Below are 15,861 nucleotides of genomic sequence, written 5' to 3'. Positions count from 1 at the left end.
TGTTTTGTTATTTATTATGTTGAATATTTTTATCTTGAAGTCTTGCTTAGGTGGCCTCTTTTAGACAGAAAACAGAGACGGGCGTGGTATGTGTGAAAGATGGGATATGGTCAAGTAAGCTTGACACTAGAAGGAGTTCCGGGCTCGGGCAACTCCTCCCACGGCTGAGTCTAAGTCTGAGTCTGGGTTTTCCGGTTCAACATCGGTCTGTGTCCTTTTGGGGTCCTTCCTGACCCCTCTTTGGTCCAAAGATGCAGCAGCAAGGTAGCAGGGTGCTATCAGGGGGATGAGCTGCTAGGCTGCATTCCAAGCAGCTTCCGCTGCCAGGCGATTGCCGGCACACCACACAGCAGCTCCTCCTATCCGCCTCTGTTCAGTGGCACCGGTTAAAAGTTACAGATTCCCAGAGTCAGGAGTACTTGGCTTACTGGGGGTACTTTGGGGTAGCAGCAGGAGAGAGCAACAGTTGACGGAGCTGGTGGCTGAGGGGAGATAAGGGCATTGGTAAAGGTGTTGGTAAAGGCTTGGCGGCGCCCCTAGAGCAGTGTGGCAGCAATCACGGCCAGTATGACCACAATGTGCCCTCTCCCGTTGGGCCCATTGTACCGTTTGCCACCTGGCGGAGTTTACCCTCTTCGAAGTGAGGGTTGCGGGGGGAGCAGAAGTCACAGGGGTCGCGGGGGTGCCCTGGGCGACAGCTGCAATAGAAGTGGCAAACGGTAGGCGGCGGGAAGCAGAGGAATGAAATAGGGTTGGAAAGGTATAGAGGTATAGAGAGCAGGGTGCGCTGGAAGCACCGCAAGCCGCACCCAATCTAGTTGGGCCACTTCTGCGGGATTACCTGGGCTCTTCACTCTGCGGTCACCGCTAAAGGTGACCTCGCTCTCGTTCCTCTCTCCTTCCTCGCTTTCCCTCAGCCTCCGCTTAACTACGCTCACCTGACAAGACTCCACACCTCTGCCTCCCCTCGTTTCGGTGCCTCGAAGCCTGCGAGCTCCTCGCTCCCCGCTGGTGAGCCGGTGAACGGACGGTCTATCGTCCTACTACTAAGCCCCCAGTGTGCTGGAATCAACAGGGGATCAGGCTAGGGCCGGGGCCGTAAACAGTTTGGCAGCAGTTTGGGCGTCCTCCCGCTCCCTGCTCCTGCACCCGCGCTGCTGCTGCGACCTGCTGTCAGAGTGAAAACATGGCAACTGGAATGGGAGTTGCTCAGGAAAGCAAATGCTTTTTGTCTGTATTTATCGGAAAACAGCTACAATGACCAACCATAAATATACTTGTCCTGTAACAAAATCCACTTGCCCCTTTGGTGCCATGTAGTGCAGCGACAAATGATGGCAGCAATCTCATTATATAAGAGCTCTGATATAGCCACTCTGATTATGCCAGGGCTCATACCATAGTAGTGTTTGAATACTTGAAATCCCCTTATATTGCCACGATCTACATACTGGGGCTGAAGGTAGAGGTAAGCAATTGTTCCAGGGTTAGAATGCCCTTTTGAGTCTGTGCAAACCTGTAAACCTTCATGTTTTAAGGGTTTTCAACAACTCTTCTCTAATCTTTTCCTATACTGAGAAATGTTGGAAAATTACTCCTGACAATGGCAGATGTAAACCTTCTTCCAGAGTTGGGAAAAAAAGTGGTTGGAGGGAAAGTGAACTTACAAATACTCAGATTTCTGCATGAGCAAATCTACACATGCTTATTTGCTCAAGCTAATTTACAGTTCACAAATATGTTCTAGGAGTACTATTTCTTGTCCTACTTCTGTAAATTCTTGGGAATTCACAAAAGCTGTATAGCTGCACTTAATGCAAGGACATATACCATTGGAGCACTTTTGAGACTTTCTTTAATAATTGGCCCCTAATTTGGTCTGACGTTGACCGTGACCATTTGGGTTTATTAAAATTCTGTCTCGCTCTCTGTATCGGCTGGCTTCACTGTGAGTGACAGCATTCTGCTCTTTCACAAGGTGCATATCTGCACACAAAGTAGTTTTGTTCAGTGCCAGTAACTACTGTGGCAGTGTGTGTTTTTTGAGACCAAAAATCAATTTTTGCTTTTGCCATTGTTTGTAATAATGGTGAGGGCCCGGCAGCTCCCACACCAATAAGGTGTTACAAAACCCATGCCAAAACAAGTCACACATTGACAAAACTAAACGCTGACCACCAATTTCAGATCTGCCTGTAACTACTGTGGCAGTGTGTATTTTTTGAGACCAAAAATACATTTTTGCTTTTGCCATTGTTTGTTATAATGGTGAGGGCCCGTCAGCTCCAACACCAATAAGGTGGTACAAAACCCATGCCAAAACAAGTCACACATTGACAAAACTAAACGCTGACCACCAATTTCAGATCTACTGGCTTTGCCATTGCTTGTTTATTTTTGTTTCCCATAATCTTATTGAAACTGGTTATACTGATTTTCCATTATGAATATTTTTGGGAAATACTACCATGCATCAACACGTTACTAAATGATGCTGCAAAGAAATGGTACCTGAAATTTGAAAGTATCCTCAATCTTGCGTTCAAGCTTCTGCAAATATTTGCATCAAATCAGAGAGTATTCTGGGAGCATTATACATAGCCTCATATTGCTAAACTTTGAAAACGTGTGTACACATTTTTATACTGGAACCACTGTCAGTAGTGCAGTCAGAGCTTACAACATTTACTTAGAGCGCTCACCCGAATAATAAAGGATCTCAAATAATGAACCCTAAATACAAGTTTGAACAGCATTATATGGGCAATAATATTACCTTAACAGCAGAAAGTGCCCTTCCTTGATCCATAATGTGGTACTGCAAACTGGCAGCCAAAAGTAATTCAGGGTGCTTTGGAACCAACTGAGGAATTAGTTCCGTGGCCGGTGACATCGAAGTACGACTTGTATCAGGACACCCTCGTGCATTCTCCACGGATTCAGAGTGGCAGGATGGGTTGGGGTCCCGCTTTGCTCTTTTATGCTTGTGTCTGCACCTGAACTTACAGGAGTATTTTGAGCTTGAAGCTGAACGGTCGCAGAAGTGGGACAGGAACCATATCCGGGCCCATGACTTGGAACAGAAGTGGGACCTATTCGAAGTCTGCAACTTCTTCTGGTATTCGGGAACATACCACTACAACTTACAGTCTCGGATCATCTTTGGGTGCAAGAGGGCACACTTATAACCTGACCTAGAGCTCTGTTTTGAGCTCAGCCACCAAATACACACCTTGCGTGTCCGTGACCTACAACTACTTGCTGAGGAAGAAGCAGCATGGCTTGAAACATGCAATTTCTTGTGGGTACATTGTTCACTAGCACACTGTGAAACAATTTTGGAAGTCGTTGGAAAACTGACAAAACCAGGAGAGGGGCACCGGATCTGCCTCGGAAGAAACAGAAAGAAAAGAGTTAGTGTCAGCGCCCAGAGTGAGGCTTAAATGCAGCCCCGCTCCATCACTTTTGAGGTGGTGTGGAGCCAATGCGGAGCCGCATGATGCCACCTGGAGGCTGGCTGGAGCACTGGTATGAAAAAAATCTCTGCATGCAGTCCGGCGCCTAGGGAAAAGTGTACGGTGGGACATCTGCTGTATCCATCTGAAATAGAATGGAAATAAAATGAATTCCTTTTATTTACAGAATACATTTAGAATGTTAAGATTCATTGTAGGTGTCTGAAAACTATATTTCCAATTATCAAAATCCTTTCTCAATGTGGCCAACCCTAAGGAACAGATTGTGTCCATTGATGAATGTATGCGTGCAGTGATATATAGTATGTCTGAAGCAAAATATATACAGTACAAACCCAGCTAAGGAGCAACAGAGCACAAAGCAACAGGTCTGAGATTTTCCACAGTCATGGCCAATCAACAGCACATACCAAAAGAAACATAATAGCAAGAAATTCACAAAAGACCTGATTTTATGTTTTTCTGAAGAATTTATTTATGTATTGTTTACTGCTGTCCAATAAGATATGTACCAACATACAATTCCTGCACTTTGAGGCATGACACAGTGCATGTCCATCGAGGGCCGGAGTCTGAGATCACTAGTGGTTCATCCACTAGTTAAAAAATCTGTGATTCACAGATACTTTCAACATTTACATTTTTCTATTAACATACCATTTCTTACAACTGTGTAAAAGATAGTTCATTGTCTCTAGGTTTGTCATTGGTGATCAGGTCTTCTGCAACCTTTTCACGCATTCCTTCTGGTCGAAGACGTTTCTCTTGGTCTGTGGACCAAATCTCTGATGTTGAGTGGTCACCAGTGTAGACATCAGACACAGTTTCAATTTTGGACCAGTTGTGATCCTTTTTAGTAGTCAGGTCTATTAGAAAGCTTCTCCAGTGTGCATTACGATCATGGATCTTGGGAATAAAAAAAAGAGAAACGACAAAAAAATAATTGTGTAATAAATTAGTTTAAAGAAAACAAATCACAACACAAATTAATTTATTTTCATATTATACACTCCCAGCATGTTTGTGGTGAAGTGAAGTGTTATATTTCATCACAAGTGTGCTTCCCAGTACACAAACGGTGAACATTAATATTTTCTAATTAGAGTGGACTACAACCCATTCCTGTATTAAAGAGTCACCACAACACAAGATCATCCCTCTAATTAGCTGAAAGGTTTTAATTTTACTTTGATATCTTCAGTTTAAAGGGACCCTAACACAGAAATGCCGTTCCTAGTAAACACTGCCTTTAAGATGCCCTGAAAGACCAGCTCTTCAACTGTGAGCCATTGCATAGCTGACCCAGGCACTCCCTGTGATAACGCATCCCTCCTCTCAGTAAACTCCACCACCCTGAAGCCTACATAAATACATATGCCAGCATATGTTCTTTATTGAAATGAGATTTGACTTCATCCTCATTCCTCACAATGTTTCCACACTGTTACCACTTCACTATCAACGTCCTTATTCCTGCTGGACAGATTTCAGGAGCACCATAAGAGAACAAGCATTGGCAATGCAACAGGTCTCGCATTTATGCGAGTTTGAGCTATTTACATTGTAAATGACAATGCCTTTTATTTATGTTTTGGTTTTTGAAACATAAATAAAACGCATTGTCATTTCTATTGCATTGCAAATGCTTGTTTCATACTGGTTTGCTGAGAGAAAGCTATGTAAGCATGCAGGCATACAAGGAGGAGTGAAAAAGAAAGGCAGTGCATGAAGGAAAACCAATGTGAACCCCATAGTTGCTTAATGAATTGCACGCCTGTCTCATGCCTCTGTGGGTTTGAAATGGATGTCAAGAAGGCAGATCATATAAAAATGAAATGAGAGGGACCCCTTGTACTAGACCAGGGGATTAGGGTACTACTGACAAGTAGAAATTAACTTCCCTTGGTGGAAAATTGAAATACAAATTGGGTTTTATTAAAACCCTAAACAATCATCATAGTTAAAAATAGACATGTAGCTGTCTATATTCATATAACAAGTTAATGTACCATATACACATATTAATTACACACACATTAAATATAAACGTATTTCATTTAAGTCGATGTTTGCAGAAAATATGATAAAATCAACAGAAAAGAGGAAAATTTGCCTAACCTAAATTCAATACATTGGCCAAACAATCAACAGAGAGACAGATACAGACAGTACATTTTGTCATTAATTATCACATCCGGGTTCAACACTTGCTTGGCTAATCCTAGATACACTTTACTCGTTTTATATCTATAGGATAAGCTGTTCCACGGATTGTACAAAGTACAGCGTTGACGCGTTTCGATGGTTTTCTTTAATATTCCATCTTTATCAAGACCAATAAATATAGAGTATAGACAGCTACATGTCTATTTTTAACTATGATGATTGTTTAGGGTTTTAATAAAATAATTTTTAATATCTAATTATTGTATGGTCCAATTTAGTATTGTGCAAGTTCTAACACATGGGCTATAGTTCTTGTTGGGAGCTTAGAGACCCAATTTTTATTTCAATTTTCCACCAAGGGAAGTTCATTTTTACTTGCAAGAAGGCAGATCAAGCATTGAGGCAGAGGGTGAGCGGGGTGGACAGCGCATCGCGAGGGGCTGGCTGGAGATGAATGGCAGACAAGAGCTGACAACAGGGAGCAAGACAAAGAGGGCTTGACAGGGATACATTCAGCGAGCGGCACAAAGAGGGCGGGCACATGTGAGACAGTGCAAGGACAAAGATGGCGAGGGACAGAGGAGCATTGAGAGAAGGGGGCTGCAGAGAGGGGAGTAGTAAAGCCAGGATGTGAGAGAGAAATGGGGAAGACACACCTCTGCGATCAGCTGTCCTGCAGTTCCCCCGGGGCACAAGCAAGCATCCACTTCTATCAGGACACCTGATCGCAGCAAAAAGACAGAAGTGGATGCCTGCTTGTGCCCCGGGGGTACTGACATTAAAAAAAAAAAACAAGCAAAGCGGCATTTTCGTTGTTATGGCAATAAAATGGCGTGGGATTGTCCACTGTCCCTTGGACACGCGCATGCGGTCTGCATTGGACAGATGGCGGGAGCAGCCATCATTGTCCATGCAGGCGTGTGCATGAGCCCACGGCGGAGAATCGATTCCAAAAAGTCTGTCTGACGAGAGGAGCGCATGCGCTGCTTTTTGCCAGGCGAGACCTAAAACATATAGGTGGTAAATTTTACCCACATAGCCAGTATTACCACCATTACTGGCAGGGATGTAGGCATGCTTACATGGGATATAAGCTCTGACACCCGCTGGAGGGGAACATTATCAGTGAAATTAGGTGGCAAACAGAGAGAGCTGCTAGGATACATCATAACTCCCTGCCAGTGGAAAAGATTTTCATAAGCACCAAACGTTGGTGATAAAAAAAAACTAAAGCCAAGTGGTAACGTATGTTACATTTAAGGCCATGTTCAATGGTTCTGTGCGGCCTTGGTGAGTAGCAAATCTACAGTCAGAATCCGTCCACAGCTAAGAGATAGCATAGTTGCAGACCCATCCAAAGCATCAGGAATAGTGCAGCTCATGCAAGTACATTCTTGGTAATAAGGACCATGTTATACCACCAGACGAGAGAGTAAAAGCAAGCCTGTTCCAGCAAAGCTGCAGTAGCAACTTGCACTACAACATAGCTATGATTAGAATAATCCATTAATCTATCCAGTGGATAACACAAGCCACAAAAGAGCGAAAAACAAACATAGCTAAACTGCCACACTTGTGGCCCACATGATTGCAAACTGTTGATCAATTGGCATTCATCTCCATTACAGAGTACAGAGTGGTTTGACAGATTATTGATGAGGAGCCAGATAAGTGCCTATGTGAAGCAGATTATCCACCAAAAGCAACATCCTTTGCAAAACTAAAGCGTTCACACTCTCCACCACACTTCATTCACAGCCGACCACCACCACTCAAGAATTTAGGTTAACCTACACATTTCCACCACATTTAGTGACATTAATGACCACACATGCTAGACTTACCTAAGTTCACACAACGAATGCCTTAATAATGGCAGCGCACACATTGGAACATGCATGACACACAGTAAAATGTAAGTAGCCTGCAACCATTGTGAGTCCCTTGTGTGAAGGTTGAGTACCTACAACCACATGCGAATGTTTGAAGCACATAGCGGGGTATGAATGGTAGGCATCAAATCTTTAGGGATTATTAGCTCACCGGCACAAAGCCCAGTGAATGCAGTAAGTTCTGCCATTTTGTGCCACTGTATCGGGGGCAGGTCAAGCCATCAACATGTTTCCAATATCGCACCACTTTTCAGAGTATTGGATAAACAAAATCACACACAAAAACACCTCACCTGGACCTGGTTCTACTGCCAGTGAAACAGCATAAAATAATTTAACAAAATACGTACAGACACATGTCGCCTCAGTGTGGACATGTCAGTAAATGTTCTTTCACAAGCTTTGCATTTGTAAGGCTTTTCTCCTGTGTGAATGCGCTGGTGCCGTCGCAGTGCTCCCTGTTGAGTGAAGGTTTTCCCACACTGATCACAGAAATAGGGCCGAGTCTCTGCAGTAAAGGAGGCATAAGAATGCACCAGTATTATGAGCATTGGAAGCTCAAATATATGGAAGAACAAAACAGCAGAACATGTCTAGTAGCTGCGGCAAGTTTTGATTATTTTTAGTTAAGAATCTGTTATTGATGGTTTGATTTGAATGTCTCATTTATTCCATAATGTTTGCAGGTACTACAGCTCAATGTAAAGAAAATATATTCACTATAGGAAACAAAACTCCTGTCAGGAAAATAAACTGAAACATTATCTTTATCAAAATATATTTAGAGTCAGTTATTACTTAACCGTAATTGATGGTTTACGATAAATTAAGAAATAAGTTGTGCTGTTTTAAACTGTTCTTCAGTCACCTAACTTTAGGCCGGAAGTACAAAGGGAAAAATCGCAAAAAGTAGTTGCAAATTGTACACCAACTTTTTGCAACCAGTTTCTGATTTTGCAATGCAATATATGTACTAATATGTCGCACTACAAAATCTCCAGTTGCAGAATAAATTAATGAATATAATTTAGGCAGGCCACTTATTTGTGACACCCTATTATTGGGTACAAACAAGGAGATGGTGGCCTGCCAGCAACAGCAGATCTCCATATCTGTGTTTGCATTCACAAATGGTATACCCTTTTTTCATATGTAAATATATTTTATTCATTAAAGGAGCCTGTGCTGTTTATTAAAAAAAACAAAAGGTTTACAGTTTTGGACAACTTTCTGGGTCATCTGAACCACTGCTTACTTATTCCTCCCACAAGGTCACCAGACACCATTCATAAATCACTTTCCCCTTTGGTAATCAGTTGCCAGTTCATATAAGGTGTTGGTAAGTGAGAAATGGTTTGAGATTGCAACTGAGGCCATAACAAATCACAATTTGGAGAGAATGCCCCTTCTACGCCCATTCCTAATTGAACAAGCATTTGCAATTGCGAGATTTTGAGCTATTGGCAGTGTAGGTGACAATGCCTTTTATTTATGTGTTTAAAAAACAACACATAAGTAAAAGGCATTGTCATTTACAATACCAATAGGTCAAAGTTTCTAAAATGCGAGAACTATTGCATTGCAAATGCTTGTTGTTTACAAGCACCCCATGCTGCGCTTTCACGTTAATAGAAGCCACGCCCCTTTCTTTAGACAAGCCGTGTCTAAAGAAAGGTCCTCGGACGCTATTAAAGTGAACGTGCAATATGGGGCGCTTTTACCCAAAAAAGCATTTATTTGTCAAGTTGACAAACAAATGCTTTTTTTTGGTAAAAGCGACCTTTGAAAGCGCACATGGAGCGCTGAATATACTGAATGTTGCAGGAAAAAGCATGTCGTGCCTGCAGTAGGAGAAACTCATGAAAGAAAATAGTGCTTACAGACTAAATAAGACATACCGTGTAACAAACGAAGTAGAAGTAAAAGGGCCAGTCCTCATGGGAGGTTACAAATGAAGACAAGGTGGGACCAAGGAGGGACTAATAAGCCTATTTTTCAGAAACCAGCATTTACGAAGGACAATGACACAAGTCAATGACAAATATGGGCAGAGAGAGGGCAGGGTTTCAATTCCATACTCCAATACAGCAGGCCGCGCAGAGCTGCGCATGACCTGCCAGGCTCGACCTAAAAACCGGGCTTGCAAAATATAAGTCAATTTTGCATCATTTGCAATAACAAATTGGGTTTGACATCTGGCCAACAGTGCTGTCTATAGTCGTGTCTATGTCAATCTATAAAATGGTATAAGTAGCAATCATGACTCAACTTTTGCACTGGTTGCCCTGTTTGTGGATAATGTAATGGATATTATAAATGGCTTTAAGCAGGCAGTAATTTGAACGCAGGTCCATTTAAAGCTGTTGGTAACAAAATATTAACCTGGGATAATTTAAATGTCCCTACATTTCCGTAGATTATTGCCAAGAGCTAAACAATTTCCAAGAAGTTTCAGAGCAACTTGAGCATGCACTTCAATGTACCTTTTTCAAGGACAGTTCAATGATTCCAAAGAATAATCTTCTTTAAAGCCACTTACATTACCTTGGTGATCTCTGTATCGCCGATTCTTTTTAATTTAAAAATAAAATCATCCAATTACGTCATATACCTTTTTTGTTTCAAAATAATTTAATCATCTTTCAATCATCAGTGCTGTCAGTGCAGTTCAGGAGACAGTGTGAGTTCAATAGGCTTCTATTCGTTCATTCGTTCATAATACTTTATTTCGGTTATTTGCAAACCATAAAAGACACATAAGATATACAATACATTATCACAAAAAGCCAAATATTTCACTAGGTACAAATGCAAGGTAAAGAATACATTTAGCAGTATAGGCACAAAGAGAGGACAGAGTTTCACTGGTCCAAGCATTTTCTCAATCTAATGCATAATTTTAAAAACTCCTTGAGTTGGAGGATACTGTCGCTGTGCAAAAGCTGGAAGTACAAAAGTGCCGGCTTGATTTGTTTAAAACCAAGTTTTTTTAAAAGAGTTACTAGATATTGTTTACGTGGAAATTCATAAAATTTACATTAAAAAATAAAATGCAGCATGTCCTGCGGAGACTTTCCGTCGCAGCCGCAAGGCGCTGCCGATTGGTTAAACCTAAATCTGTTCAGTAAGAATTTCTCATGTGAGGTCAAGGACCCTTCCAGATATGGCTCGATGGCCACTGTAGTCTTTAACATAACAAACTTCCTCACACTCGGTTTCTGAAGCTCCACTTCTTCTCTCACAGTCCTCCTATCCAGCAGAAATGCTTGTTTAATGGACTCCAGATCTCCCTTTGAAATTAGACGCGGATTGGCAAAAAGTTCAGAACGACCAAGTTTAGCGAAGTTTGATTTTAAATAGCTTAACCAGGGAGAGCTCAATGCCTTGTCCAGGGTCATAAAGTCCTTCACAATTAAATGTGTAAGGGGTATGTCCTCATTTAGCCATAATTTGAGCCAAAAAATCAAGGGGCGTAGGGAAAGTAAATCACATAAATATTGTGACCCCAACTCCTCGTGCACAGCGAGGTTAGACGTACCAATGGGGACACACAAAAGACGCTTCATAAATAAGTTTTCTACAATCTGTAATTGCTCTCCACCGACATACCCCCAAATTTCACTGCCATAAGATGCAGTTGCCACAGACTTAGCATTATACAATTTCAACATAGCGCAAATGGGTTTTTTCCCCAATTTAGCAGCAAAATTAAAAATAGAAGCATTAACCCTCACCATTTCTCCTTTTTTTTTTTTCAAGATGAGGTTCCCAGTTTAATTTTGTATCAAAGAGAACTCCTAAATAGGAGAATGTTTTAGTTTGGGGGATTATTTCTTAACCAATCCTAAAAAGGAAGGGTCTTTTTGGTTGCTGACCAATTTGTAAAACAAATGATTTTGTATTATTTACCAGAAGGTCTCTATCTCTCATAAATGAATTCAAAACAGTTAACAAAGATTGAAGTCCCTTCTCTGTTCTAGAAATTAAGACTGCATCATCTGCATAAAGAAGTATTGGAATTCCACGCCTGCCAACTCTTGGGCAGTCAGCACAAACATCCTGTAACACACCATCTAAGTCATTAATATAAAAGTTAAAAAGAAAAGGGGCCAAAATGCAGCCCTGCCGGACACCCTTTCCAATGCTAAAATTATTTGTTACACTCAAATCTTGGGAGTATCTCACGTTGGCTCTGGTATTACAGTGTAGGTCAACCAAAAAATCAACCAGACCGCTATCAACCCCTTTCGACCTCATGGACTGCCACAGCTTTCCCCGATTTACACAGTCGAAGGCGGAGGACAAGTCCATAAAGGCAAGATGAATGGTGCCTTTCTGTATTATGGTATATTTACTTAATATCAGGAAGAGGTTAAGGCATTGAGTTATTGTCGAGCGGCCTTTGCAAAAACCATACTGCGAGGGAGACATAATATTCTTTTCCTCCACCCAATCTGACAGTCTTTGCAGTACGATTCTTCCTATAATCTTAACCATAGAGTCTATCAGAGAAATGGGTCGATAGCAGTGTGGGCTACCCTTGTCTCCCTTTTTGAAAACCGGGACAATTGTAGAAACACCCCATGATCGTGGACATCCTTTTTTTTACAGCAGCATTAAAAACAGACTCTAAGATGGGTGCCCAGAAATTAGGATCAGATTTGAATAAATCAGGGGGAATCCCATCAGGACCGGGAGCTTTCCCACCTGTAATTCCCAATATGCCCTCCAAAACTTCGCCTCTGTTAAAAACAATTTGTACACCAGTATTACTACAGGCAGAAGTCGTATTCGTGACCCCTGTACAACAGTATAACTTCTTAAAATGCACTTCCCACTCCTCCTTGGATATATAACTTTCTAAACCATCTCCCGGATCCTGAGCCAGAAACGGTTTCCTCATCAAGGCCCAAAATCCAGTACTACTTCGAAGGGTGGCAGGATCTAAAATCTCTAACCACGCCTCTTCCCTAAGAGATTCCTTATGTCTAGCGATAATATTTTTATAGGTCTTTCTACACAGCTGGACATCAGCTTTTATCCTAGGTTTTGACGCCAATGCTGCTCTTAGATTTCTGGCGGCTTTTGAACAATCCTGATTAAACCACCTAGGTCCTTTTTTTAAATCCGACTTTTTTACAGGTACTGATAATAGCTGAGACACCTTAACCGTTAGACAATGGAAAGCATTTAGGACAATATTTGGGAGTGCACCCTCTTGTGTGCATACCGTAATTTCGTCTGCACATGTAACTTTAATTTAATTGTACAACAAATCGGGGGTAACCATAGACCATCTCAGCCGACGTCTGCCATCTGTGGTATTCACCCTACCAATAAGGGAGTCTTCTCTTTCTTTAACTATCAGTGGACCCCTCATAAGAGCAGTGAGGGGATTATGGTCACTGAATTCATTAGCTTCAATAGAGAAGGATCCCACAACAGACTGCATTACGGGTGTTAACAGAATAAAATCTATAAAGGTTGCCCTACCGTTCCCCTTAAATGTCGGGGTATCAAAGCACTTATTCGGGGCCATCAAAGCCATCATAGGTGTTAGATCCAACTCATTAAGCATATCGTTGAGGTATTCCCCCTCAATTGAATGCTCAAAGTGGAAATTCTCACAGTGCGAGCAATTAAGTTCAGTAATCCTTTTAAAAAGAGGGTCACCACAGGGATGCACATTAAAATCCCCCATCACCATGAGATTGTGTATACAATCCTTCATAGAGTTACTAATAAAAGTATTCAGTGTTACTATCTGACTAGAGTTAGTGCTACAATTATTAGCATTATAAAAATTGACCAGGCCGGCCCTACAGTTATCCCCTATTAAAACTAACCCAATAATACCAGTGTGGTTTGTTATGATTCTCCGAACCTTACAACAGAGTGCTATAGAAATAAACACAACCAATCCCCCTTTGGGTCTACCCCTAGTGGTCGCTACTGCCGGGACATAATAGGCCTTGTACCCTTCCAGGAAATAATTGCAATCAATTCTCCAAGTTTCCTGTAAACAGATAACTTGGTACTTCTTAATGTACTGAATCCAATTGCAGTCCCTCATTTTTGTACCTAAACCCGCAATGTTCCAAGAAATTATGTTATTTGAATTTATAACAGCCGAGATACTCTCCAAACACTCCAGAACCTCTGATCTCCGAGTTACCTGCCCAACAGATACCTCATGTCAGTCACATGACTCTAATCCCGATAGGGCATCAAACCTGTTATGAGTTACAATATTGAAACCATTCCCTCTCTGGTTACCAACATTGTATACGTATTCTCCATTGGGAGGCAGTGACTGTGGGGGTGTACATGATCTAAGAGGACCAGGGGTCGGTGGATTTCTAATCAGGTGGGAGTAAAAAAAAAACAAGGGGCGTATACAAATACTATTAGGAGTGTTAGCCAATGCAGCGGCTCTGAGTAAGACTGTGGCAGCATGTTGAGGATGCCTAAAATTGACGATAATGCAGTCACCATTTGTAGCCTTGCTAGATGGTCCGATCCAGCTCACCCTTCTTGTTGTTATTATTTGGTCGGCAAATTTAACCGGAAACCCACAGTTCTTATTAAGCCAAAAGACCGTCCTATTCTTTAGAGAGTCATGAGTTTCCTCAGGCACCTGATATGCGCGAGACTCAATAGGAGGGACATTTGTAAGTACAGCCACATAAGGAGCACAATCAGGTGGAAGATTGACATGACGAGTTTTCTTTACATGACTGTAAGCTAGCTTTCCCTCAGGAATTCCAGTAACCCTTGTGTTCTGCATAATTGGAATATTGGGTATATTGGGATCAGGTAGGGCAGGTTCAGCAACAACCAATGTATTCTGCCTGTTATTTGGTAAATTATTTGGTAAATTTCCTCTGCTTATTCCCATACCCTCCACGATTAGTTTATTATTTACTACAGCTGAGTTTCCTGATGCTACAGCCAAATGCGATTTTAACAACCCACCTAATCTTTCCACTTCCAGGGCCAATATATCTAATTTAGATAGCAAAGGTTGCATCAACTCAGTGATTTTTGCCTCTAATGTTTCCTCCAGAGAATGAATCAGAAGAGTAAATGGTTCCAGGTCAATAATAGAACTAGTTTCACCCATTCCACTACCTTCCTCTAGGTCCTTTTGCACTACCCCGCTATTAGAAACTCTATTGCTCCTCCCTGTTCTAAGCTTACAGTTCTTCCCCCCACGCTTAACTTGTACCTTCCTGCACAGTCTTACTGGTCTATGGTGGGGTGATGAGAGTGATGTCTCTTCCTCTATTAAGTCAGGTACTAATTCTGGGTGATCTACAGTCTGGTCTGCATGTACCTGAACTTCAGTCGTTACGACAGCCCCACTGCCCCCTTCCTGTCTATCTGTGGCAGCTACGAACATCAAGGGAGAGGGCAACTCTGCGGATAAGACAGAATCGTTACCTCGCCCTAGAGAAGCTCTGCGGGTATTATTAATTTGATTCACCTTTTGAACAAGATAGTTTTCCATGGAACCAACCCCCATTACGGGTTTATTCATCTTAACCTTTGCCATGTTATCAACCGTAACAATAATCCTTGGAACAGTACAGGTTTACCAGGAAATGTACCAAACGGCTAACTTCTAGTGACACATAAAGTTAAACACAATAAAATGCACAATATAGTGAATGAACAAGTTCCACAGCGAATAAATACAGGGTCCGTGGCCCAGCCCTGTCTCCTCTGGCCTCTGAGGGCCACAGAGGGCCCGCCCTTTGCCCGGGCTTAGCCCGGGGCCGCCCGCGCGCGTCCCGCAACGCGGGGGACGGAGTCAGTTTTGTAGCGCCTTCGGGCGCGAAAATGCGGCGCTTCCGGGGTGCAAAGGATCCTGGGTAGTGTAGTCCCAACGCTCTCCCCCCACACGGCGGTCGCGTTGTCCGGCGACGGCGGGAGGGAGAAGCAGAGGCCAACAGGAAAGGCTGCCCCAAGAACCACAGGGGCACAGCAGGTAAGCACGAAGACGCTGGTGATTGTGTCAAAATCGTGGCAACGACCCCCTATTCTATTCATGAATGATCCATATACATACTAGGCCTCCCATATGCAGTAGAAAGCTCCAAGATACTTTTCTACCTGACCTACACACTCGACTGTGTTACTGCAACTAATGGTGCAAGTGGTGCTTGAGTGGCTGAATGTTTGCCCTGTCTCCCCAAGGAGAAGTAGTGGAAGCTCTGCACTCTAACTCCCACACTAATTACCCTTCCTATACCTTCCACACACTGACTTTGACCCCTTCTTACAATCATGCACGCATCCATTCTTCCAGCTGTGCACTCAATCCC

The 15,861-nt window shown here is 42.4% G+C and overlaps 1 protein-coding gene across 2 annotated transcripts in view; it reads right to left on the bottom strand.

Moving 5' to 3' along the window:
• Positions 1–2,363: 2,363 nt before the first annotated feature.
• Positions 2,364–15,861, bottom strand: part of LOC146821594 (uncharacterized) — a 97,139-nt gene continuing 83,641 nt past the window's right edge. The window contains exons 6-8 of one of the 2 annotated variants that reach the window (XM_085612620.1): positions 7,885–8,042; positions 4,134–4,382; positions 2,364–3,600 (exon numbers count right to left, since the gene is read on the bottom strand). In XM_085612620.1, the coding sequence (XP_085468746.1) occupies positions 4,140–4,382; positions 7,885–8,042 (401 nt within the window). In that variant the 3' untranslated portion in view covers positions 2,364–3,600; positions 4,134–4,139. Of the gene's footprint in view, positions 3,601–3,926; positions 4,383–7,884; positions 8,043–15,861 lie in introns of those variants that run through there. The other variant, XM_085612619.1, reaches the window with a different exon arrangement.

This window comes from Triturus cristatus, chromosome 6 (assembly GCF_964204655.1).
Source record: "Triturus cristatus chromosome 6, aTriCri1.1, whole genome shotgun sequence".
In the NCBI taxonomy this organism is placed as follows: domain Eukaryota; kingdom Metazoa; phylum Chordata; class Amphibia; order Caudata; family Salamandridae; genus Triturus; species Triturus cristatus.
Note: the sequence above shows the minus strand (reverse complement) of the source record. Positions and strands in the feature narration are given on the sequence as shown.